The sequence below is a fragment of the Euleptes europaea genome, chromosome 15 (assembly GCF_029931775.1).
Source record: "Euleptes europaea isolate rEulEur1 chromosome 15, rEulEur1.hap1, whole genome shotgun sequence".
NCBI lineage: Eukaryota > Metazoa > Chordata > Lepidosauria > Squamata > Sphaerodactylidae > Euleptes > Euleptes europaea.
This window is the reverse complement of record NC_079326.1, coordinates 39,790,404-39,816,777: the sequence shown is the minus strand read 5'-3', so window position 1 is coordinate 39,816,777 and position 26,374 is coordinate 39,790,404. Positions and strand designations below refer to the sequence as shown.

Genomic DNA, 26,374 nt, shown 5'->3' with positions numbered 1-26,374 from the left:
TGATTGACTCCCACAGAATGGCAAAGGAGCAAGAGCATCCGATGCATTTCTGACCTTATAACGCCTTGCAATTCGGTGCCGCTCCTGACACAAACCGTTTATGCCGTCCCAAGAAGAGGTTCTCAGATACCAGCATCTAACACAGTTCTCTCTCATATTTTTGTTCACCATGCTAGCATTTCATTATGGACTTTATGGCTTGTTATTCTTTTTAATTTCCTGCCTGGTGAATCTCTGAGAGGATGAGATTCCAGACTAAATTTTTGGTTGTTGTAAGTGCCACCAGTCTTCAGAAGAGAACTTTCCTGCCTCCCCCATTCCCAATGCAGCACATAGATCTCCCCAAAATGCTTCTTCTGGGTGACAGGAGATCCTCAGGGATGCCATGAGGTGCAGGTCAGGGGTCCGCAGCTGGAAGGGGCCGCTGGTGGAAATGACACCTCTCCTTCCGCAAGCGGAAAATTTAGTCCGGATGCCCGCCGTTTTGAATTTGTTCTTCTGTACTATGCCTTTGCAAGCTGACCCCTCTGCTGACTTGTGCCGGCATTGGGGCCCTCCATGCCAGCATCCGGGCTACTTATGCTGCCGTAAGTGGCCCCAATGCCAGCGGGGAGGCCCGGATGCTGCTCTCCCAGTGCTGCCGCAGCAGCGCCATCATGGGATGCCGACAGGGCCTTCCGCTGGCCTTCCGCTGGCCTTCCACTGGCGTAAAGTCCTGCGCCAGCATTCCAGGAGGTGTTCCGGTGTCCCCGGGGGCATTCCCAGGGCATGTCCCCTTTCAGCCCGGTACGCCAGCAGCGAGAATGGCGGTGCTGCACCTGCTTTTTAGCAGACACAGTCTTGCTCTTCTCTATGGGGTGAAAAGACCCATTTAAAATTTTAAAAGCTTTTAAAAGGCTTTTTTTTTTTAGTTTTCGACGCTGGGAAAATGGGGTAGAAGGCACCACAGCGGCACCTCCTCCCCGGCGTCCCCGCACACCGAAAACTCAGGAATGCACTGTTAATGTTGGATGCTGCTGTATTGCTTCTAGGCTGACTTGTTTCTCTTGCTAATGTTATTGCTGATTATTGTTTTAATAGACAACAGCAAGAGTCCAGTAGCACCTTAAGGACTAACAAAATTTGAGCTTTAGTGAGTCACAGCTCACTTCTTCACCTCACTTTTCTACTGCTACAGATAGACTAAAATGGCTACCCATCGTGATCTACTGTTTTAATGTTAACTGTTCTTTTTGAGGATATTATTACATAAGCAGTCCTCCAGGAGAAGTGGTGCATAAACCCCCTTCATAAACAAACAAATTTCACTATAAACTATGGTGCCATGCCAGGCAATCTTATACTTGATGGAAGTAGAATGACTACATGCTATTTTTAATTAATAATTCTCATATGCCCATTAGTCTATGTGCAAACATTTGACTTTAAAAAAATGTCCTGTCCTTTCAAGGAAGATGACATCCATGCAACTCCTCAAAACCTGCCACAACCAAAAATAGCCCTTCCTCAGATTCTGGTATTACTACTTTGAAAGCGGATGCTGCTATAAAGTGCTTTATTAATAATATATTATTTTAATTTTGTTTTCAATCTCACCGCATGGATCCACCAGGCGCATGGTTCACAACCAATCTCATGAAAACGAGAATCTTGATAAATAATTAAAGCATAAAAAGTTTAAATTAGTGCACACGCATGCGCACGCGCACAGCAACCACTAATTAAACCGTTTCCTATTAAAATAACCCTTGCTAAACTGACTGGAATAAAACAGCTTTCACCAATTTCCTAAAAGTGAAAGCCAAGCTGGCCTGCTGAGATTCTCTGGCAGCAGTTAGCGATGAACAAAGGAAATAAAAAAAGAAGCCACTGTGTTAGTTTTCCTTTGCCAGCAGAATGTGAGGGGCAGCATTCCAACTGCTTCCAGTTAGCTTGGCTTAACTGGGATCTGAGGAAATTCTTGGCAGATGCTTAGCTTGGCAGATGCTTAGGACAATCAGGCCACGGGCCAACCTAAATGACCCGACAGCATCCCAAGTATATGTATTTACTTGTCTACACATTTAGGTGTAAAGTAGGGCTTGGGGTGTCTTTTTTTACAGAAAATTGAGCACATGTGTGAGTGGAGCCAGTGAGCCAACTCTCCACCGTGTTATGTCATGTTGCTTTAAGGATTTTTGCCTACCCTGGATCCAATACCAGAAATGAACTTGACTGGACGAAAAGTGATGAAAGCACCAGACAACAGCATCATAACATAAGGAAGGGAAGGGTTTAGCTCCCCTTACCCAAGAGCACTGTTTTCTGGAGGGGAAAACAGACCTCAGCTTGACGTGGGAATTAGCAGACATGAAAATAAACACCTATGGTTCCTCAAGATGTCTACTTTGGCTCTTAACCTTCCACACAGTTCAGATGGACACACAGGTATCAGTTGTCAAGCAAAGACCTATCCCAAAAACATTCAATCAGCCGCCCACTCCTGGTCAGAAAGGCCTTGAGGTGTAGTGCCAGCGTGGTGTAGTGGTTAAGAGAGGTGGACTCTAATCTGGAGAACTGGGTTTGATTCCCCACTCCTCCACATGAGTGGCGGACGCTAATCTGGTGAACCAGGTTGGTTTTCCCACTCCTCCACATGAAGCCAGCTAGGTGACCTTGACCTAGTCACACTCTCTCAGCCTCACCTACCTCACAGGCTGTCTGTTGTTGGGAGGGGAAGGGAAGGTGATTGTAAGCCGGTTTGATTCTTCCTTAAGTGACAGAGAAAGTCAGCATATAAAAATCAACTCTTCTTCTTCTTCATATTAAACCCAGTGGGTTTAAAAAGCTATAATTCTGCCCAGGACTGCATTGCAAAACTGCAATCCTATGCAAAGTTACTCCCGTTCTAAACCCAGTGAATTAAATGAATATAGACTGCCGTAATTCTGCACAGTATTGCACTGTAAAGCTACCATTTCTGTAGGTTTAATTCCCACTGTGACTCTAATCCGGAGAACTGGGTTTGATTCCCCACTTCTCCACATATGCAGTGGACTGTAATCTGGTGAACCAGGTTGGTTTCCCCACTCTTCCACATGAGGCCTGCTGGGTAACCTTGGGCCAGTCACAGTTTTCTCAGAACTCTCTCAGCCCCACCTACCTCACAAGGTGTCTATTGTGGGGAGAGGAAGGGAAGGTGATTGTAAGCCGGTATGAGTCTCCTTAAAGGTAGAGACAATCAGGGTATAAAACTCTTCTTCTATAGCACACCATTAGGCATGCCCTCTTGTTTGCCTCATCTCTTCAGGTTCAACTGCTCCTTGGCTTGCTGACTAAAGCAAACCCATCCAAATTCTCAAAGTATGTTCTGTTCTATGCACAAGAGTGACACAGACTCATACAATGGACATTTACTTGTGACATGCTTACCATAATGGTAAGACTATATTTTGTCATGGCACAGGTGGCAAGCTATGTACATGAGGCTGGTGCTCAGATTCTACCTTCTGCCAGATTGCAAAATCCCTGTCCTATCGGAAAAAGCACAGGCTCAGACTTAACTATGATCCCAGATTGCTGGCCTGAGCTGGGGATGGTTGGGAGCTGGCACAAGATTCAGGGGCTTGTCCGGTGAGGCATGGGTCAGGGGAGTGCTGGGGGCTCAGCTGGGCGGCTAGCACGCCTCCACAAACTGGCAGCCAGTGAGGAAGCTGGGGAAGGAGCCATGGCATTTCTAAATCCAGCTGGAACTTTTCATGCCCTGCTGCACACCTTCCCGGCTCGTCCTATATTTCAAATGGGCCAATCAGGCCCTGGCTCAATAGGGGCTCACCCGGCCGGCCATCTACAGACCTGAGCTTTTGCACTCGTGTCCACCAGCCAGGTATTTAAGAAGGCCTCTCCCGGCACCCAGCTGAGTCTGCTTCCTGATTGGTTCCGCCCTTCCTCCCTATATTTGGGCTGTTTAGTTGTTATGTCAATTTCGTGTTAATTTGTCACAACTTTTGGAGGTTTTGGCATGGGGCTGGATCCAGTTTGGGGGGAAAGCCGGCCTGCGCACTCCCTTTTCCTCATTCCAGGGACCCCAATAAGGGGTTTGGGGGGAGGTTTGGAATAGGGACATGCCCAGTCGGGGGCTGTCCTGGTGGTGGCCTCCTGCCAAATGGCAGGGGACCACACAGAAGGCTTCCGCCCAAGTGGGTCCCCCATACTGCCATCTCAGGCTACTGAGATGCCATGGATCCAGCCCCTATGCATCGCCAGTGCCTGATGCTGTAACCAATGAACATTGTGGCCATTTCCATTCCAGCTTAATCTCTGTGTGCTTAACTGTATGCAGCCTTGTGTTTAGAAACAAATCAAAGACTTATGGACACTGGTAACAATCAAATTTTGTCTTCAGTGGCATTTCAAGGCTGATCTAAATAGTTTTATCTCTCATACGCTAACTGAATCTCAATCATCCATATGAATAAGACATATTGAGAGGGGAAATTAGATCAATATGGATTTCTTTAGACTCCCTGTATTGCCTTACAGAAAAGTCAGTGTTTGATGTGATCAAACTTAGACTTTTAGACATAGAAATGCAGGAACTTAGAAGCCATGCAAGTAGTAGATGTTCCCCCTTGAGTTGGGAGCCTTGGCCAAATAGACAACATATAGCACTATACTTTACGTATCTAACTGCATCGCAACAGCATAGAGCATATATGCTTGCCAGGCTAAATGCACTACCCTCCACCTTGCTATATGGAAGATTTAATAAAATCCCATTTGCGAACAGAGTTTGCCTCTGCGGGAATGGTGAAATTGAATCCCTTGTGCATGTCCGTTTCAATTGTTGCTTTTATGCTTGTAGCCGATCCCAGTTCATTGAGCCACTGTTCGTAAACAGGGAATGGATCTCTGGTGAAATAAGGACATCCTATCTTATGACCACACAAAACCCAAAAATAATTGAATCAGTGGCAAGGTTCTTACAGCTAGCAATCAGGTCTCGTGAATGATGTGTAGCTTTCCTTAATGGCTGGTTTGGGATGGTTTTATCCAATTTTATTTATTTGTACTCGGTTTTATCCAAATGTATGTTCTTCCTTTTTATATGCCAATAAAGGCTTGTGTTATGTGTGTTATGTGTTATGTGTATGCTAAGGGTACAGGGGTGGTACTTGCATGCCAAGGGTGGCCATGGTTGGGGGCTGCAGAAAGTAGCCGTCTCCAACACACTGCCCAATTCGGCACTAGGCCAGCAAAGAACCTTTTGGGTTAGAGACAGACAATAGCTTTCAAGAGAGGTGAAAGCAATCTGTGAGTGATTCCACTACATATAGCTACTTCTTTTGTCCCTCAGTCCACTCCAGTCAAATATGCTTTGGAACAAAAATCTGCAAAAGTGGGCAAGAATACATACACTTCAAAAAGTAATCACTCTTTCAAACTGCCTCTTTTAAACTCTCTGAAGCAAAATGACTGTCTCCAATCCTAGAAACGTTATCAGACTGAGGCTTGTACAGTCACCAGCATGAAGTGATTTCAGTGCTTAAGCTGCGGTGCCTGTAATGCAAAATTTGCTTTCTTTCCTTTTGGTCTCAGAAAAAGTATTAGTTTATTTACTTATCCAAAACATTTATTAGCTGCCTTTCTTCCTCAGGGTGGTCACGGCTGCTTAATAAAACACATAAAATAAAATACATTAACAACATAAAAACAAAAATTTAAAGTCACAACTCAGGACCGCTAGTAAACTTGACTAAATACAGTCCTAAATAAAACTGACTTCAGTTGCCTCCTAAAGATTAACAGTAAGGGGCCAGGCACAACTCCCTGGGGAGGTTGTTCCATAATCATGGGGCTACCACTGAAAAGGCCCTCTCTTGTGTAGCCCACCAGATGAGCTTCTTTGATTGATGGAACAGTCAGGAGGGCCTCTCCCTGTGATCTTAATTCCCGGGCAGGAACAGATGGGAGAAGGTGGTCCTTCAGGTACACTTTAAAGCCATGTAGCGCTTTAAAGGTCAAAACCAACACCTTGAATTGGGCTGGGGAGTGGATACGTAGCCAGTGTGGGAGGGGCTATGGCTCAGTGGTAGAGCATTTGCTTGGCATGCAGAAGGTCCCAGGTTCAATTCCCTGGCATCTCCAGTTAAAGGGACTAGGTAAGTAGGTGATGTGAAAGACCTGCCTGAGATCCTGGAAAGCTGCTGCCGATCAGAGTACACAATACTGACTTTGATGGACCAAGGGTCTGATTCAGTATAAGGCAGCTTCATATGTTCATATGTAATATAAGGGTCACATGCTCCCAATAGCTGACCCCAACCAGCAGTCTAGCCACAGCATTTGGAACTAGTTGCAAGAACTAGTTCAGAACTACCAGCTCTTCAAGGGTAGAAGAAGAAGAAGGTTTGTTTTTATACCCCACTTTTTTCTACCTTTAAGGAGTCTCAAACTGGCTTATAATCACTTTCCCTTCCCCTCTCCACAACAGACACCCTGTGAGGTAGGTGGGGCTGAGAGAGCTCGAAGAGAACTGTGATTAGCCCAAGGTCACCCAGCTGGCTTCATGTGGAGGAGCGGGGAAACCAACCCGGTTCACCAGATTACAGTCCGCCACTCATGATGAGTGGGGAATCAAACCCGTTTCTCAAAATTAGAGTCCACCGCTCTTAACCACTACACCATGCTGGCTCTCAAAGCAGTTTCTGTTCCAAACCCTGGCCTGAAGACAGATTGAAATGCTTCTACAAAATCAGTCTCTTCCAAGAGCCTTTGGAGCTGAGAAACAACCACCCGCTTAAGCACTTTGCCCAAGACTGGCAACTGGCCAGAAATTCTCCAATATAGTGGGACTTACGGAGGGTTCCCCCCTCAAAACAGTCTAACCACTTTCTCCTTGAGCATGGGTGGTACAACCCCTGCCCTCAAGGAAGCATTTACCACTCTGTGGCCATATGTGAATCTAAAGGTGAGTTCTCCTTGCAATTGCTACCAGTAACTAGCCTCCAGAATACGGATGTATTTTTAGCCTTGGCCACTTTAATTAATATTCTCCAAGACTCCTTAAGGTGCTCCTTTTTCTTCTGAGAGATTAAGAGTTTGTACATCTTTTTGTGCAGGAGAAGGGATTGCTGGGCTGCCTTGATTTGGCTACCCTGAGCTTTGATGAACTTACTATAGGCTTGTTTAGATAGAGATAGAGATATAGAGATAGAGATAGAGATAGAGATATATATCCCCACTTCCAATGACTGTGGAAGAGAGATGCTGTGGAAGAGATACACACACACACACACACAATATATATATATATATGTGTGTGTGTGTGTGTGTGTGTGTATATATATATATATATATATATATATATATATATATATATATATATATATATATATATATATTAGTGATGCTGTGGAAGAGAGAGAGAGATACACACGCACTATATCTATCTATCTATCTGTCTGTCTATCTATCTATCTATCTATCTATCTATCAATCAAAACATTATATCCCCACTGAAATTCTACAACACCCGCTATATTTCTGTGCAGTTAAAAATGGCCACAAATCATTTCTTGAAAAAGACAGAAGGATAACACAGTCAACATTAGAATGCAATGGTCTGGCAGAAACATTGTCAGATTCTGAACAAATGATGTTAGCCCCCCCTTAAAAAAGAAACCTCTTTGTGTGAAAGCAGCCTTAATATGAGTTGGATCCCATCGAAAAGGTCCAAATGTGTGTGTGTGTGTGTGGGGGGGTGATTTTCACCAATTCTCTTCTTGCCCAGTAGCCCTTCAACTCCCCCCCTACCCATGTTCTTCCAAAGGTCCCCTGCTCCCCAGCATTTTGGAGCATTTTGGAGCATTTCAGGAAGGTAGAAATAGTAAGTTGAGCTTCTGCACACAGAAATTTTTTACATAGGATCCAACACCATATAAGTAACCAAACTGAATAGGTTTATATCATTATGTACAAAGCAATCTTTTAGTAAATGCTTGCATTCAAACCAAATACTGGGAGGATTCACAGGTACATTTCTTTTTTGGTGAATTTCTCCATCCTCCACTATGGAGATTTCTGCCAGCTACCCTGGAAGTTCTCACACATGGAAAAGAACAAGTATGAAATGTCATCAAAACTGACACTATGGGCTTCCTAAGCAGTAACCTAAATAGTAGCACCTTATGCTAACTTCGCTGCATTTCAATATTTCACCTTATATAAGGAACCAACCAATGACAAGTCAAGAACCACATGTCAAGACAGATCTATTTGTCACCAGCTCCTCTCCACCTTGCATATTAAATGATTTTTTTAAATTTACTTTCACCTCCCAATATAGGATTTGTTTCCAAACCTTCATGGCACTGGAAAATACTATGGAAGAGCCAATTCACTGACAGCTATTCAGAATGTGCAGCGGAAGTGGGGACAATTTTCAATCCCACTCCAAATGGCACTTCACATCACACGGCTGCTTCTAGATCACCGTGTCTGCATGTTCTAGGTCACTGGGCTTCAGTCTAAGGCTTGAGACCCTCAGGTGGGTTGTGGAGTCCCTCCTGCTGGGCTGTGAGCCCACACACAGCTGCAGATTGTTGGAAGGAGCTGTTGTAAAGAAAACAAGGGTACTATATCCTGTTTCACTTTTCATGCATGCTGAAAAGAGCAGCAAGTTGTGAGGGTGAAGTGGAATCATTCAGTGACAGAGAAGCTTTCTCCATGGCTCTGTCCTTTGGTTTGCTCCTCTCTGTGGTACATCTTGTGGTGCTTGGGCTTACATTTCCTGTCCCCAGCTCCTTTGAGCAGGTGCCCATGGTCCTGACCTCAACACTGGTAAGACCTTAATTCTGGCTCCCCTTCTTGCTATCACATGATTTTGAGGTCTTGCAACTGGCGTCCTTTGTCTCAAGCATACAATTCTCATTCATGCTTTCATAACTTTGAGGGCTCCTGCACATGTGTTTTTTGTGGCTGCATTTGAAGAATGCTGGGAAGATGACGCCGGTGTAGCATACAGTAACTCACCTGCTGAACTAGCTTTGGAAATGTCATAGGTACAACTGAGACAGAACGGGTGAGTAAACCTTTCTGTCTCCATGGCTATTTATGCCTGGGAGGTTTTGCCTTGGATTTGCTGCTCTCTAGATGCACATTTTCCCCATCTGAATTCTCAAAACTCTGCATGGGGGCTTATTGTTGAGTTTTGAGAATTTGGATGGGGAAAATGTGCATCTAGAGAGCGGCAAGTCCAATCCAAAACCTCCCATACAAGAATGGCTCATGATTGTGTCTGGGATGTTTGACGCAAGCCTTTGATAACTCTATGCATGATCACTGTCCTGACATGAAGATCTTATACATATCCTCACAAGGAGAGATGCAAAAATCCTATTTTGTATCTGATGGAAACGTCACTCAAAGAACAGATCAAATTTAGCTTATTTTTTTTAAAAAAACAGAAATATGTGTGCTGTGTACTGCCCATGTTTTGGGGCTCTGATCTTTCCTCCAGTGTTACTCATCAGAGTGGAAATTACTAACAATATGCAATGTATTGCTATTAACTTCTACCATGAAGTGTTTATTTTCATGTCAGAGATGGACAGAGCAAGAAGTATTGTTCTCTTAATAAAACAAGAACAAAATCAAGTATATGTTATGACGTCTGCAAGATCAGTAAAGGTTAAAAAAGATGGCATTAAAAAGATCAGCCTCTCATAGGAAGCAGAACAGACAGGAAGCGGCAGACATAAATAAGAAAGAACAAATTGTTTTCTTATGCAACAGCTATTTTAATGCTCAAGCGTGAGGCTTGTAAGCAAAAGGTAAGGTCGGCCCTGCATTTCTTTCTCTCCCAGGACTGACAATAACTGGTGGTTGGTGATAAGCAAAACTGCATGAAATGGAGGGTAAAACCTCCTCCCCTCCAGCTTAGACCTCCACATGGCCTGCTGTTTCCATTAAATAATACTGGGAAACCCAGCATCATACCTAATTTGTTTTTAATGTGAATGAAATGTGCCAAGGCCTTACTTCTTATGATCCAACACTGGACTCTCAATTTGCAAGCATACTGATTCTCTGGCCTACAGACACAGGAAACGAATACACCATTCAAGAGCCTCCCCTCTCTAAAATTTAAAAATAATGCCATAAAAATCCAGATTAACCCTGCCAAATGAGTTACTAAGAAAAATGCATTATTCACTATAAAGCGTTTCTATTATGGAAGAAAATTAATGATCCCAAATAAATGACTCCTGAATTTAAAATGGAAGTAAATATTCTAAGGAATTATGCCACCTAATGCCCCAATGGGACCACTGCAGAATATTCATAGTCATTTGGCTGGATTTACTCTTTCTTGTTTAAAAGTTTGCAGTTGTTGCAAAAGTAGCACGGGCTATTTTGCTAGCTTCTTTCCATGTCTGTCTCTTAGGCCCAATGTAAGAATAAATGGCATAATTACTTGTGGCCACATCGTGCAAATGTTCTTACACTGTGCTATCTGTAACTTCATCCCACATGGCTGAAGTTTTACTCAAAAACTGTTGCTGTGGGAAGTGTCCAGACTATAATATTTTACAGATCCCCCTGATGAAGCTTATGCGGAACGTGTAGGGATCTCCAAGCAAATTCATATATATTTTCCCAATGCACCACTTGTCTTTTGTTGTCTGCTGAAATATTTTCTTTTACTGACAATGCTGCATTCTCCATTGAGCTAGGGGAGGTTATCACTAGCATGAGATCAAAAAATCTTACAGTCGGGGGGAAATCAGCAAAAAATCTCCCCCTTCTGTCAGTATATAAGGTTGACAGGTACGAAACCTTTTAAACTAATGTTTCCACAAACAAACACATTTTACACTTTGCACTCCCAAGATTAACAAAAGAAAATGTGATTTACCTTGTTGCAATGTTTTGAGATGGAACACAAACTGCTACTAGACATATTATCCTTGTCGGGCATCCCTACAAGGAAATATGGAATATATCAGAACAAGACCACTTGAGGATAAAATTTGCTATCAAAGATGATTCATTCATAGAACTCACATCAGAGACAGGCTTACATAAGTATCACTGCTATTCTAAGAAGACCTTTCTAGAATTTTTTTCAAAGGGGTCCTTCCACCTGTGCTTTCACTTTCCCCGAGGATTTCCCCAGCACCATATAATCTTAAATCTTGGGCTCTCTTTTGTATATGTGAAAATTCGGGATACCTATCAATTAAGCAGCCATTCAATAAAATAGTTAAATATTGCCTCATAGCCACAAAATAACAATTGTGCTTTTCTTGTGCTACAGCTCAGAAGGAACCCATTACATTCACGGCTGAGAATGGTATGAAGTCTGAGGGACAAACTTCAACAATCATGGAAGATCCATGATCATTCAGGGAACCTCTCTGGACTCAAACATGGGAGTTGGAGAGACTCTGAAACTCTTTCTCCACTCCAGCGTGGTGTAGTGGTTAAGAGCAGTGGAGTCTGATCTGGAGAACCAGGTTTGATTCCCCACTCCTCCACACGGGCGGCGGAGGCTAATCTGGGGAACTGGATTTGTTTCCCCACTCCTCCACACGAAGCCAGCTGGGTGACCTTGGGCTAGTCACTGCTCTCTTAGTGCTCTCTCAGCCTCACCTACCTCACAGGGTGTCTGTTGTGGGGAGGGGAAGGGAAGGTGATTTTAAGCCGGTTTGAGTCTCCTTTAAGTGGCATATAAAGTTGGCATATAAAAATCAACTCTTCTTCTTCCTCCTCTTCCTCTTCTTCTTTGTATCATTTTCCCAGTGCAAACAGACACATCTGTACGTTTCTCCTCATACAGCAAATGGCAGTCTGCAGGAGATTATTTTTATCAGGAAAATGGTATGAGGAAAAATGATTAAATATTTTGTATCTCATTCTCCCTGGTGTGATTGCTTATACCCTTTTTAGAAAATCTATTGTCTTGATCACAGATTTTCCTCATTATCATCAATCTGAGGCTTAGACCTGACTTTCTGTCTTTCTCTGGGCTGGTTAAAAATCTGCACTGCATTTCCAATGCAAATCTGGCCACTACGTGGCTGCTTTTAAAACAGCAGCAACAAAAAAGTGGGGCTATGACCCCTGTTGTGGGTAGCTTTTGACCCAAGAACCAGGTGCTGATGGTTGGGTTGCTCCTGTGGGATTTGGATGGGCTGAGGAGAAGCAAGTGATAGACCAGCAAAGCCATGCTCCCTGAGCAGCAAGCCAGAAAAAACTCTGGTGGATCCAAGCCACAGACGTTCAAAACTTAATTATACTTACTGTCATTGTTGGAGCCAGTTTCCATAACACCATAAGGAGGAGCCAGAAGTCCTGACATATATTGACGATATTTCTGGGGGAGAGGGGGGAAGAAAAGAATAGACATCACTTTGATTAAAGTTACTGCTCTGCAGGCTTACATGATTTCACAGTACACACTACTATTTTTTGTAAAAGTTTGTTCCTATCTCAATGTTCTCTAAAACTATCATGGTTTCTTTACATATTCTAGTTTTGCTAATCATAGCTCCTCTAGATTTCTCCTGTGAAAACAGTGAGTTGGATCCTATGAATTCCCTTCTACTAAATAGGATTATGAGTCTCTCCTGCTAAGTCTTCCTTCAAGACTCTCCTCCAATGGAGAATGACTTTTTCTGATGGAAAAGGTTTCCTCCGACAGTCTGTCTTTGTTGAAGGAAGTCATTCTCTGCTGGAGGAGGGAATCTTAGGGTCCAGCAATGGACAGGAGTCATAGGGTTTCAACTCAATGTGATGGTGGCAGTCTTGGGGGGGGGACTGGTGAAGTATATGCACACGCAACACTTACAATGAGTTTGCTTGGAATGAAATCGAAAACTAATTCCACGTTATGTTGTAGAGAGGTGAAAGCTGTTAAACAAGATCTATTATTTAGTGCCAGTAACGATACGTTGGTTTTCTGGCTTGTTTCATGTTCCTGGATAGGACACATTATCTCAGTTTAGGGATGGGATTTTTATTTTAGTGAATGATATAGATAGTGATTTGCCATAGCTCAATTACTACAAGGAGATAATGACACAGTTTGTGGAAGAACTTCTCTGAACCTCTGTATTGATGTGATGTACAGTAAATCGCTGTCATTGTAAATGGTATTATCTCCTTGATACAGCTCACCCGTAAGTGCTCGGGCAGCGCAGACATAATCAATAGACCCCTTATGTAACTTTCCATCTAGTATTTCAGTCATATCCCAGTAATCGGAGAAAGAATACAATGAAACATAAGGCAACATTCTTCTAATTTCATATAAATCTATACACATCTACTACAGCGTTGATAAATCATATTACACTACTGCTATATTAATGAACATACCAATTTAGCTTATTTAATTTTAATAGATTTGTACAAAATAGAACATAACCAAATGGAGCTCTGACCTTATTCAACTCTTTGTCTAGTATTTCAATAATATCCCAGTAATTGGGATTACAAAAAAGCTTAAAAATCCTAACTGATGATTTCAACTATGGAAGCAAAATCACTTCACTCACAATGTAGTTGGAATGAAAAAATATCTTCTTAATTCCCAGCAGGATGTATTCACATAAGCCATGATCCAGAGAAAAGAAAACACTGCTAGAGCTCTCTTATCTCTACATTCACACTAGAAGATCCTGGGGTTCAAATTCCCCAACCTAGGTCAGCCCTCATCTGGTCAACCCAGGCTAGCCAGATCTCATCAGATCTTGGACACTAAGCAGGGTCAGCCCTGGTCAGTACTTAGATGGGAAATGACCGAGGAAGTCCAGGGTTGCTACACAAAGGCAGGCAATGGCAAACTACCTATGTAAGTCTCTTGCTTTAAAAATGCTATGGGCCAAAAAAAAAAAAAAAAAGGCAACCCAGTTTAACATAGATGGTTCTGAGCATGGTCCAGAAGTCCATAAGCTCAGTAAAAAACAGCACAGGGCAAGCATTTATGCATTCTTGGAATTTCTCCTTGCTGGGCAGGAACAATCATGGCAGAGTCAGCTTTCTCTCCCATTCACTGTTTATTGATTGATTCAGAAAATGTGTGTGTTGCTTCTTCAGAAACCTGCTCAAGGCAGCCCAAAGGTAAAATAATAAAATTAAAATTAAGAAGCCATTAAAAAATCTAGCCAAGGGAAACACTAAGTATAAAAGTGCCTAAAGAACCTTAGAGCATAAAACAGCATAAAATAAACAGGAAAGGGGCAAGAACGGCTTGGTAGAAAAACCTAGGTTTTTGAAGCTTTGTAAATGAAATATGACTTTCCCTTCCTTTAAATATGACCTTCACTTTGACGAATCTTAAAATTACCACTAAGAGGTCTATAGGCATTCAGCAGTGCATTCCAAAAGCAGAGTTCAATGCACTTAGAAAGATGTAATTTTTTTTAGGATTGTACGGCTGACCTGTTACATCTAAATTTCCTGTCCTAACCAATTTTTACATGGCCCTGCCACATTTGCAACAAATCAGTTCTCTTTGTCCCACTTCTTCAATAATTTTGTAAAGTATTCTGGAAGATTGTTTCAGCCTCCAAGTGTCAAGTAACATGTCAAACGCCTTTTATAATTATTCTCAGTTAAATTAATGTTAGCAGACGTCTTCAACCCAACTTCCCACATATATTTCCAAAAAGGTAACACAGATCTTTATCCCACACATCGCAGTAGCTAGTTTTTATATTTGGCAGAATGCAACTTATTAATAAGTTGATAAAATTTAGATGACTTCTGTGGCAGCTATGGGGCGAGAGAACGGGGGGAGGCTCTGCGACAATTCCATTCTGGACTGAAGATTGTCCATTCCCTAACTCTGGCTTCTCCTAAAGGTTCTCTGAACCCCAACTGCCTGCAAACAAATATAAAGGGGGATGCAAGCTTTGAATGAAGGCTTGATAGCATGTGAGCTATGTATTCCCTAAAGGTCTCTTATTTGGAAATGTGCTAAACCAAGCCTGAACCTATATGTGAGGTAGGGTTGCTAGGTCCCTCTTCGAAACCGGTGGGAGGTTTTTGGGGCAGAGCCTGGGGAGGGTGGGGTTTCGGGAGGGTAGGGACTTTAATAGAGTCCAATTGCCATAGAGTCCAATTGCCAAAGTGGCCATTTTCTCCAGGTAAACTGATCTCTACCAGCTGGAGATCAGTTCTAATAGCAGGGGATCTCCAGCTAGTACCTGGAGGCTGGAAACCCTATCTACATCCACAAGAACCTATAGGTGATAGAGATCAGTTTACCTGGAGAAAATTGCTGCTTTGGCAATTGGACTCTATGGCATTGAAGTCCCTCCCCTCCCTAAACCCCACTCTCCTCAGGCTCCGCCCCCAAAACCTCCCACCGGTGGCAAAGAGGGACCTGGCAACCCTAATACGGCAGGCCCAGCTTTAAATCCCCACTCTGCAATGGAAGCTCACTGGGGGACCTTGGCCCAGTCCCAAACTCTCAGCCTAACCTACCTCACAGGGTTGTTGTGAGGATAAAATGGAGGAGATAAGTATGTAAGCCAATGGGTACCCATTGGGGAGAAAGGTGGGGAATACCTGAAGTAAATAAATAAATCAAATAAAACTTGCTCTCACCATGAAACTGCAAATCTGACTGTTTTTGTGTATAAACTGTGTTTCCTGATACCCAACCTCACGTATTTTACAGGATTTATTCATCATGTTATGTATGACTTGAGTTGCTACTCCAAAATCCTATTTCAGCATTCTTGTATTTCTTTCTCCAACCTAATGCAATTTGGCAAAGACTCTTATATAACAGCTTTTAATAGGAGAGCTGCGTATTTTTAGTAACAACACAACATTTTTACAACCTCATCCAACATAAGCAGGACGACTGTGCCTTGTGACATCCCTGGATTACAAAAAAATGACAGGTGATGCCGTGAAAAGGAGCACACATGCCACAAAATAAGTTCAGACTGTTATTGTATACTGCCTTATTTGGAATACAGTGTACAATTTGGGTCACCTTATATTATGGAAGATATCGCAGAGCATGAAAAAAGTGCAGAGGAGGGCTACCAAGTTGATCAAGGGCTTGGAGTATCTTACCTATGAGGAAAGGCTGAAGAATCTTTGTTCACTTAAAAAAAAAGATAGCTAAGAGGGGAGATATTATAGGGTCTATACAATTATGATAATTGTATAACCTCTATATCTCCCCTCTTATGCATGGCGAAAGTTTTAAGAAAGAGAACATTGTCTTCCTCTCCTGTAATACTCAGGGGAACCCAATCAAGTTGATGAGCAATAGATTCAGGATGGGGAAAAAGGAATGAGTATTTAAATGGTGGAATTCATTGTCAGAGTATGTTTTGATGGCCACAGGCATAGATAGCTTTAAAAGGGGATTCGACAGATTCATGGAGGACAGGCCATCAGTGGCTACTAGCCATGGTGACTAAAAGGAACCTCCACATTCGGAGGTGCCCAGAGGCAGTATCAGGAGAAAGCCTTGGCTTTTATGCCCTGTTGTTGGTCCTTTAGAAAAAGTGGTTGGCCACTGTGTGAGATGGGATGCTGGACTAGAAGGACCACTGGTCTGATCCGGCAGGGCTCTTCTTATGTTCCTTTATCCCTTCCTTGACCTATGAACAGAGGAATCCATATGCGGCAGGAGTTTTGTAGTTTCTCTTGATTTTTTAAAACTCTGTTTTGTCATTTGGACAATTCTGAGCATAAAAAAACAAAGTAAAATGTTTTTTTCAGATTTTAAACTCAACATGAACGTTATTACACTGTGTTATTATGCGTTTGGTGTTAACTAGCATAGTTTCTACTATCTTGGCAGTTATTGAATGTTCCCTTTCGCCATGATTACCCTAGAAGGTCGGCAACTGACTTCTTAAGGTGTAAGCATACGGGCCGCCTAACTCCCGGACTGGTCATGGGAACCCCGATGTGCATGCACACGACTACTGTTCCAGCCGCGCACCCGGCCCCAAGTGCTACAGGGAAGGCAGCAGCACGCACCGGCGAAACTGACACGACCGCTCCTGTGCGTTCTGAGGAGCCGGCAGCTGAGAAACCGAGGCCGGGTCAACCTCCAGCGAACCTGAGAGACTCCGTTTTACTGTGCATCTCTGTTCCAGCCGCAGCCATTTCATGGAAAGCTGACAGCCACATAGTCTGTGCCAGCACCCCCCTCCTACTGCAACATCAGCAGATTAATGGGCCATCAGCAGAGATCCTGATATCAGCGATGGGTTGTTCCTCCAGCAACGCCCGATGGGCAGTCCCAGACATGGCGAACTGAGACTCCCGACTTCTCCCGGTTGTACAAGGCATTGGGTTTAGAATAGATTTCCAAATTCCAATCTCCCCACTCCGGCAGCCGACCATTAAATCCTTTGTCACCTTTTGTCACACGGGAACCATGAAGGGGTAATCCAATCACCCCGCCCCCAGAGAAACAGTATAACTGGGGTCACCCACACCCATAACCTTTCCCTGGCATATTTGCCATCACTCTGTTGGTTTGGGTTTTGCGCAGCCTGACCACGCTCCCCTCCCGCCTCACTGGTCGAGCCCACGGGAATCCCTCTCCCTCGCCCCTCTATTTCTCTGTATCTTAGTCTACTGGAACTTGGGACAACTCCTCTACAGGAAAGGTGTAGTATTACCTCTCAACGATCTCCTGCCAAATTGGCAACCGTCTCTGCCCTCCTCCCTTTGAATTCTTAGATTCTCTGTGTACGTTTGTGTTGCACCATTGAATGCTTGAAAACATAAACTCTCTTAATTTGGACTCCCTTTGTTTCTGTCGTTATTCTAAGGTCACAGAGTACGGGCTCTGGTATACACTGGTTGCATTCCACTTTATAAATATTATAGTTACCGATTGCTCAGCTAATTTCCCCAATTAAAGGAGCATTTCGGGTAACAAAGGGATCGCATGGCATTTCAGCCACAGATTATTAGTAGAAGGAGTAATTTATTTTGTTAATTCTAGCAATGAATGGGACTTAGTTCTACAGTTGCCAACTCTGGGTTGGGAAATTCCTGGAGATCTGGGGTGGAGGGGGTAGGGAGGAAAGGGACCTCAGTGGAGTATAACTCCATGAAGTCTACCCTCCAAAGCAGCATTTTCTTCGGGGTAACTGATCTCTGCAGTGTGGAGCTTAGTGTTAATTTTGGGAGTTCTCCAGGGCATACCTGGAGTTTGGCAACCCTACTTGTAGGGCATATTATGGCTTGGGTAAGTATTAACAGCCCTGACCTGGATGGCCCAGGCTAGCCTGATCTCGTCAGATCTCAGAAGCTAAGCAGGGTCAGCCCTGATTAGTATTTGGATGGAAGACCACCAAAGAATACCAGGGTTGCTGTGCAGAGGAAGGCACTGGCAAACCACCTCTGTTAGTCTCTTGCCATGAAAACCCCAAAAGGGGTCGCCATAAGTCAGCTGCGACATGATGGCACTTTGCACACACACACAAGTATTAACAGCAAACTATGATTCAATGCTATGCAACAAGCATGGAAATCCTCAGATTTGTCTGCTGCCTCCTCTCTTTACCCATCTCCCCTCACCTTGTATATGGCAACATGATTAACAGCATTTATTCTGGTTTGCAGCAAACCATACTTTGGCATTACATCCAGTCTACAGTTTGTGCTTGCCCTGCCATGCAAAACATGGGAACATGTGAGCCAAGAACCCCCCAGGCTCAGTGACCAAGCAACAAATCATGCTTTCTTCATACATCTGAATCAAGCATATGACGCAATGTGGATGCTGGCGTGTATCCAACCATCTGTGCACTTGGCAAAGTGGCCGTTGCTTGCTGCCTTCTGTTGCTGCTACCCAGAATTTTGTTCCAGAGGAAAGAGATCAGTGGGACCAGGGGTTGCCAGATCCCCCCTGGCCACCGGCGGGGGGCATAGGGTTGCCAGCTCCAAGTTGGGAAACTTCTGGAGATTTTGGGGTGGAGCCTGGGGAAGACAGGGGTCTTGGTGGGGTAGATCTAGTCCACCCTCCAAAGCATCCATTTTCTCCAGGGGAATTAATCTCTGTAGTCTGGAGATGAGCTGTAATTTTGGTGATCTCTACGTCCCCCCTGGAGGCTGGCATCCTTAGTGGGACCTCAAGAACAACACACCTGGTAAAATGAGGGGTCAGAAGTGGGTGCCACCCCTCTTCTATATGCGAAAATGTTTTGCTAGAGGAACTGCATGGCAGTATACATGCCACTAGGAGCACTCTATAGGTCTGCTAGCTTCCCCCATTTTCACCTTCCAAGAGAAGATTCCACCCTCCAAGAGGATAATACCCTCAATGTGGTATCCATGGGCATAATGGTGCCTGCTGACACATTTCCTGGAACCCGCCAAGTGTTTTTAGAAAGTGGAAATAGTCAGGTAGGACTTTTGCCCAGTAGGGCTTCTGACTGGTCATTTAAGATGCTATTAGCTGGGATGATTTTTAAGAAGTTGCTTCTTAAGGATCTTTACTGAATGACTAAAGGTCAACTGTGTGTATGCAAGAAAATATTTTTAAACAATGGGTTCATTTTAAAAGGCATCCTGTCAAACAGAGCTTCTGCCTGAAATGTTGAGAGTTTGCTACTAGAGTTATGCATGACCTCACCCCCTGAAATCCTGTGGCTGGCTCCACCTCCTGTGGCATCCATTTTGTGGTTGGCTCTGCCTCTTGTGGAAGCCATTTTGCAGTTGTGCCCACCACCCAGTGTCAGAATTCCAAAGGTGCCCACAGGCTCCAAAAATTGGGGGACACCAGACTTACCTTTTCAGCGTTAATTGTAGGTAGTGTTTCATCTGCATCGGGATTTTTACAAGTCACGCTGATTTTAGGATTGGCAATCTCCAGGTTCTAGCTGGAGATCTCCTGCTATTACAACTGATCTCTAGCCGATAGAGATCAGTTCCCCTGGAGAAGATGGCCGCTTTGGCGATTGGACTCATTGGCATTGAAGTCCCTCCCCTCCCCAAACCCCTCCCTCCTCAGGCTCCGCCCCAAAAACCTCCCGCCGGAGGAGAAGAGGGACATGGCAACCCTAGTTGATCTCCATACTACAGGTTGCAAACATGGTTAAAATACTAATCCATATTAGCACCTGAAAATGAAGGGAAATTTGTGTACTGAATGGGATCAGGAGTGAGTGCTTGTGCAGGGTGCTCCTAATGCCCTAACTACGGTTAGGAGATCAAGCAGCTATATCTGAATTGGTCTGCTAAGCAGTGCTCAGAGCGCTGGAAAAAGATAAAAACAGAAGGGAGATGGTTTCATTTCAAATGCTACCTTGCTTTGAATAATAAAGCAGGATGCATTTACATCCATTCAAAGCACGAAAACAGGTCACTCGAAAAGGCTCACAACAACATACCAATGAAAGAAGAGACAAAAAGGCATAGTCACACAACCCCCAATCAAAACAAGTGACATGGGATCCATCCCACCACATCCTGTTCCATTGCAAAAGTTGCCTACAGATAGGCTTGCCGACCTCCAGGTACTAGCTGGAGATCTCCTGGGATTACAACTGATCTCCAGCCGATAGAGATCAGATCACGGATAAAATGGCCATTTGGAAGATAGATTCTATAGAATTATTCACCACTGTAGCCCCTCTCCTTTCCAAGCCCCACCTTCCTCAGGCTACACCCCCAAAAATCTCCAGGTATTTTTCAACCCAGAGCTGGCAACCCTATCTATAGATCTGCATTGTCTGTACAGATCAGTTTTGCAAAACCACTACCAAACATTTCCATTGATCCGCACCAAAAATCTGCTGATGTATTATTTCCTAATGCAGGCTTCAGAAGACAAAAAAACAAAAACAAAACCCTGATACAGTGTATTTGCATTAATAAAATATTATCTTCCGAGATTTACAGAAGACTCACCGGCATGATTCTAATTTAAGACACTGCCTGTTCAGTACATGAGAGTAATTAGTAAGCATTCCTCCAAGGCAGGTTTGAATAGGGAAAAATGCATTGCATTGCAGATCGATCCCATTTACCTGACTGTCATAAAATGGGCCTGCCTTGTGGCTATTTTTCATTGGCCAGTAAATCTTAAACTGGGTTTTGCAGTAATAACACCGTAGTTACTGTTGCCAGTATTGAATCATACCTAATGAGAGCAGAATTAAAAACTAGAAACCTACACACGTTAAGGGCAAACCTTCTGGAAAGTCAGTAGGTCTAGTTTTCCAACACTCCATAAGAGAAACTCCACAGTAACCAATGCTAGTTTAGTGTTATACAGAATAATTACATATTAATGAGACAACTAAATAAGGTTATATTATATGAAAGTATTTCATCATCTTTAATTTTTAAAAAATTCTGATTTTTTAATTCCATATAAGCTAACTTTTGATATTAGCAAACTGAGTTTAACAGCCCATTCCTGAAATTTGGGCCGAAAGGCTAGGAAGGCCGACACCGGCCTTTGCCGGTGCAGGGGCCCAAACCCCTGGCACCTGGAAGGCGCACGCTAGCACAAGTGGCCCCAACGCTGGTGTGCAGGCCCGGGCGCCAGTCCCTGGCCGCCACCACGGCAGCGCTGGAGCCAGACGCTGGCACAGGCCGCAGTGGCGCCCCGGGAGGCGCTCCCGGGGCATAATGGTGCTGGCTGGGGGGCGGGGCTGACATTAGTCGGCCTCCCGAGCCATTTCGGCTTGGGAACGCCCCTTTTTTATTTTCTTGAGATACGCCATCTCCCGTGCAACCCTATGAGGGTTGCATGGTTTTTTTGCTCCTGGTAGAGGTTTCGGCAGTGCCGAAACTTCCTTAGCAGGCAATGCCGCTGGGTTGCCTCCTAAGCCCGGCGCAGGCATTCCTTTCAGGAATGCGCTGTAATTCTATTAACTATTCACTCATATGAAAGTATGTTTTAGTAAAATAAAATATATAGATAAATATATAGCAGGTCAATGTAGTTTTAACCAACCAATATTATGTTGTGTAAGCATTTAATAGTTTTATATCGGTTCAGGTTAGAAGGATTAGAAACCCATTCCAGTTATTCACAAACAGTAACTTGTCCTAGGGATGTATTGATAGGCAGAACTGTTATGTCGTGTGGTTTGTATGTTTTTAGTTGAATGTTGTATGTTTTATAATATGTTGCGGGGGTGGGGGGAATTAATAAAAAAAATAAACAACCAAGGGGGAAGCATCAATGACATCTGGGAACAAAATGAATTCCAGAACCTAATTCATAAGCTTTTAATATATGCTAAAATTATATATTTAAATCAGCAGGGGTTTTTTCTTGTAGTACAGCAATAACTAATATTTTTAAAAGAATACACTATAGTCAGGAGACGCTGGGCAGCCAACCGCATTGGCTTGCATGTGGAGATCAGTTATTATTTGTTCTGTGATATGTGGGTTTTAGGCTAATTTTAATGAAGGAAGCTGTTTTGTGTACTGCTGACTGGGAGAAAAACAGGGCATAAATATTTTAAATGAATTTTTGTGTGTTGTGTGCTGTTAAACTGTTTTCCATATATGGCGAGGTGATTCTATGAATTAATGACCTCCGAAATGTCCTATCATTAACAGCCTTCCACAGGTCTTGCGAACTGAAGGCCATGGCTTATTTTCTGGAGTCAATCCAGCTCATGATGGGTCTTCCTGTTTTCCTACTGCCTTCGACTTTTCCTAGCATTATTGCCTTTTCCAGTGAGTCTGACCAAAGTATAGTAGCCTCAGTTTAGTAAATCTAGCATCTAGGGAGAACTCAGCCTTAATTTGATCTAGAACCCACTTATTTGTCTTTTTGGCAGTCCATGGTATCCACGAAACTCTCATCCAGCACCACATTTCAAATTAATCCATTTTCTTCCTTCCTGTTAGCTTTCTTCATTGTCCAACTTTCACATCCATACATAATAATGGGAAATACCATAGTAAGAATTATCTTGATTTTGGTCTCCAATGACTCTTCCTTATACTTAAGGATCTTCTCTAGTTCCTTCATTGTTGCCCTTCCAAGTCTCAATCCGCTTCTGATTTGTTGGTTGCAGCCTCCCTTTCGATTGATTAAATAAAGAATAAGTATTCCCGTCCCTTATCCTAAGGCTTGGATCCTAAGCCTTGCTTCCAGCTGGGTTCTATTGGGGGGGCAGTCCTCCACACAGAGTGTTCCTCTGGCTCTAGGCATTCTTGAACTCATTGAAAGACAAAGATCATGCATGAATTAAGTAAAATACTCTCCAGCAGAGGAATGCTGCTGCATAGGTTTGAATCAGGATAGGTGGCCCTTCAGGGACGCGAGACCTAGGTCATGAAGGGCTTTACGTGTGAGCACCAGCACCTTCAACTAGACTCAGAAGAGTTGCAAGACTTCTGGGAACTCAAAAGCTTTCTTGCTGCTCAATTGGGGTAGCCTTTACAAAAGGGATTTCACCATACATAAATTCTAGATTCTATCAGTTTATTAATTCTCACTATAGCCAATGGGTGCACCAAACCCAAGGCAACCAGCGATAGATCTGTGTGGTTCTTTGTACTTTTCTTGAGGCCTTTCCCTACAATTAATTTAGTATTGCTCTGTGGAGAGAGAACACTAGTTTCTTGGATTTCAATCAAGAGGCAAAAATGTGCCTGACTCACTGAAACCATGCCAAATAATTGGCAGCTTAGCTAGCAGACATGTATGCCAAGGGAAGGCAGTAGAGTTGAAGAACACATCTCCAAGGAAACTAATGTATGAACAATGACCAAACAACAAATTGCTTAGTACTATTCTGTTTGGCTTAATTTATGGGGAGAAATTACGTCATGCAGTTTTCCGGGTCAAAATTCAGAAAGATTCTAATTCCATCTCCTAGAGGAACCCACTGAGGGATAGGCAGAGATCACACCCAGGGGAGGACAAGGGAAAAAATACACCCGGGGTGATGGGGGAGAAAGGGCCATTGGTACTATTTATTCATTTTCACTATAAAGCTGAAAAGGAAAAAAAATACAGCACAAACAGCACCATTCTAAGCAGAATTACAGCTTTCTAAGCACATTGACTTCAATGGACTTAGAAGGGTATTTTTCTGCTTAGGATAGTCCTGGAAGTCACTTATGAGATACCAGCATGCTTTACGAGCCCCCGGCTCTTTACATGCTGTTGAAGTCGGAGAAAATGACTATAAAAATAACATTAGGAGATGCAGCCGTTTTTATTTACCTCCAGGAACTCCTCACTAAATACATTCACTTTACAAATCAGATGATGAATTGTCTAAGTGTCTATGCTGAAAACACAACTCGGAATTGGAGAAGTCACGCTGTGTCCTTTCTGCCTCCTCCATTATCTCTGTAGTAGCGATTCTGCAATCAGAACGTAGCAGGAAGTTTAGGAGATGATGCCGGCAGCATGAGAATATCCCTCTTCAAGCTCTAGCAATTGCAAGCACTTATTTGCCATGATGAAGTCAACAGATACAACTTGAAAACACACAGAGAGCCAAACTACTGAATCAGACAGTGTTCTGCTTTGCATAAGAATTTCTTTTCTTACAGCCATAATTTAAGTTGTTTGGGCATCACTTTCCCAGCAGAACATCCTGAGTCTTGCTGACAATGACAACAGCATTACCAGGGTAGATGTTTTTTTTTACAAGGGGCGTTATCTCTGGGGTCATTTTTTCACGGAGGTTTGGCACGGTTTTGCCTTTGTTTTGGCCCACTTCAAATTTTTGATTTTTCATGAACGCTTCGAGCTTTAGCAGAAAAACCTCATCAACTCCACGTCTTCTCAAACCTGTGTTGGTCTGTTCTTTATGGTTGCTACGCATTTTTTTCGCTCCATGAAAAACGTTCCTGGGTTCGGATCAATTGTCCCCGCCCATGTTGGCTAATTTCTCCTCCCCTGTGAACGGCGATTGGCTGGGAGAGTTTCAAGCCCGGGGTACAGGGCAGGACAGATCTCCCTCCTGCAAATCCAAGCCAAAACTCCCATCACCCTTCTGAAGAGGGGCAGCCAGTCTGCTCTGGGTCTCCCTCCTGCTGGTGCGATCCTGAATGTGTGTGTGTTGGGGGGGCATCCTGAGAGCGGCAAATCCAAGCCAAAACTCCCATCACCCTTCTGAAGAGGGGCAGCCAGTCTGCTCTGGGTCTCCCTCCTGCCGGTGTGATCCTGTGTGTGTGTGTGTGTTTGGGGGGGGGCATCCTGAGAGCTGCAAATCCAAGCCAAAACTCCCATCACCCTTCTGAAGAGGGGCAGCCAGTCTGCTCTGGGTCTCCCTCCTGCCGGTGCAATCCTGTGTGTGTGTGTTGGGGGGGGGGCATCCTGAGAGCAGCAAATCCAAGCCAAAACTCCCGTCACCCTTCTGAAGAGGGGCAGCCAGTCTGCTCTGAGTCTCCCTTCTCTATCTGGATGGAAGTTCTTGGCAATGGATGGCCGGAGCTCTATGGTGGGGGGCACAATGATGACCGTCTGTCAAAGTCTGGGAAAGGGGGGTGGTGGCCAAGTACAGGGGGGGACGGGGAGCATGGTAAATAGAAAAGTTATAAAAGGAAACCGGAGGGACTGGTGCTTTTTTTGGCTCGGGCTGTGTCCACAGAGGTGAACTGCACTGGGTAATCCCCTGGGCGGAGTTGGGGCAAAGTTGGGAGCGGGCATAAACCATGAGCTTTTCAGAAAGGGACAGACCAAACCGTTGTAGAATACTGCTTGCTTTGTTCCTATGAAAAACCAAAACTACTTCTGGATTGATGGGGATATAAAAACATGAATTTAAATTGCGCCCATGAAAAATAATAAATCGCTTTTTCTTTTTCTTTTTGCTCCGCGGCAAGAGAGCATCAAAATCTTCCGTGAAAAGTGGGCCTGGGATTTTTTTAAGCAGAACCAATTGAACACATAAAGCTGCCTTATACTGAGTCAGACCATTGGTCTATCACAGACAGTATTGTCTGAGAGTGGCAGCAGGAACACTGCAGAAGATTTTCATATCACCTACTACCTAATCGAAAGTGGGACATTCTGTACACAAAGCTGATGCTCTACTGCTAAGCCCTGGTCCTTTTCCAATTCCTGTCTTCCTGCACAAAGATTCTTCCAATGGAACCAGAGAGTGAAAACATGCCTTGTACTCCCATGCCTTGGTAAAGAATATTAACGTTTGTTACTTGGATCTGAAATGTCTGTACAACCTAAATCCCCAGCCATTGCTAAGAACAAGGGGCCAGCTCTTCTCTCATCAGATTTCGGAGGCTTGTCTGAGTCAAGGCTAAAGGATGTGATTGAATATAAGTTATGAATTAGTTTAAGATAGGTTTCTATAAATTTTTGACTACTAACGCTTATCGTTATTATTAGTAAAGCAGATGAGATGAGTTTATATGACTAAATTTGAATAGAACTAACTAAGGATTG

General features: G+C 43.7%; 1 protein-coding gene across 2 annotated transcripts in view; it reads right to left on the bottom strand.

The window, feature by feature from the left end:
• The window catches only part of RAPGEF4 (Rap guanine nucleotide exchange factor 4), a 158,532-nt gene that overhangs the window by 66,558 nt on the left and 65,600 nt on the right, over positions 1–26,374 (bottom strand). For both annotated transcript variants that reach the window (XM_056861640.1, XM_056861641.1), the window contains exons 4-5: positions 12,286–12,358; positions 10,898–10,962 (exon numbers count right to left, since the gene is read on the bottom strand). In XM_056861640.1, the coding sequence (XP_056717618.1) occupies positions 10,898–10,962; positions 12,286–12,343 (123 nt within the window). In that variant the 5' untranslated portion in view covers positions 12,344–12,358. The remainder of the gene's footprint in view (positions 1–10,897; positions 10,963–12,285; positions 12,359–26,374) is intronic.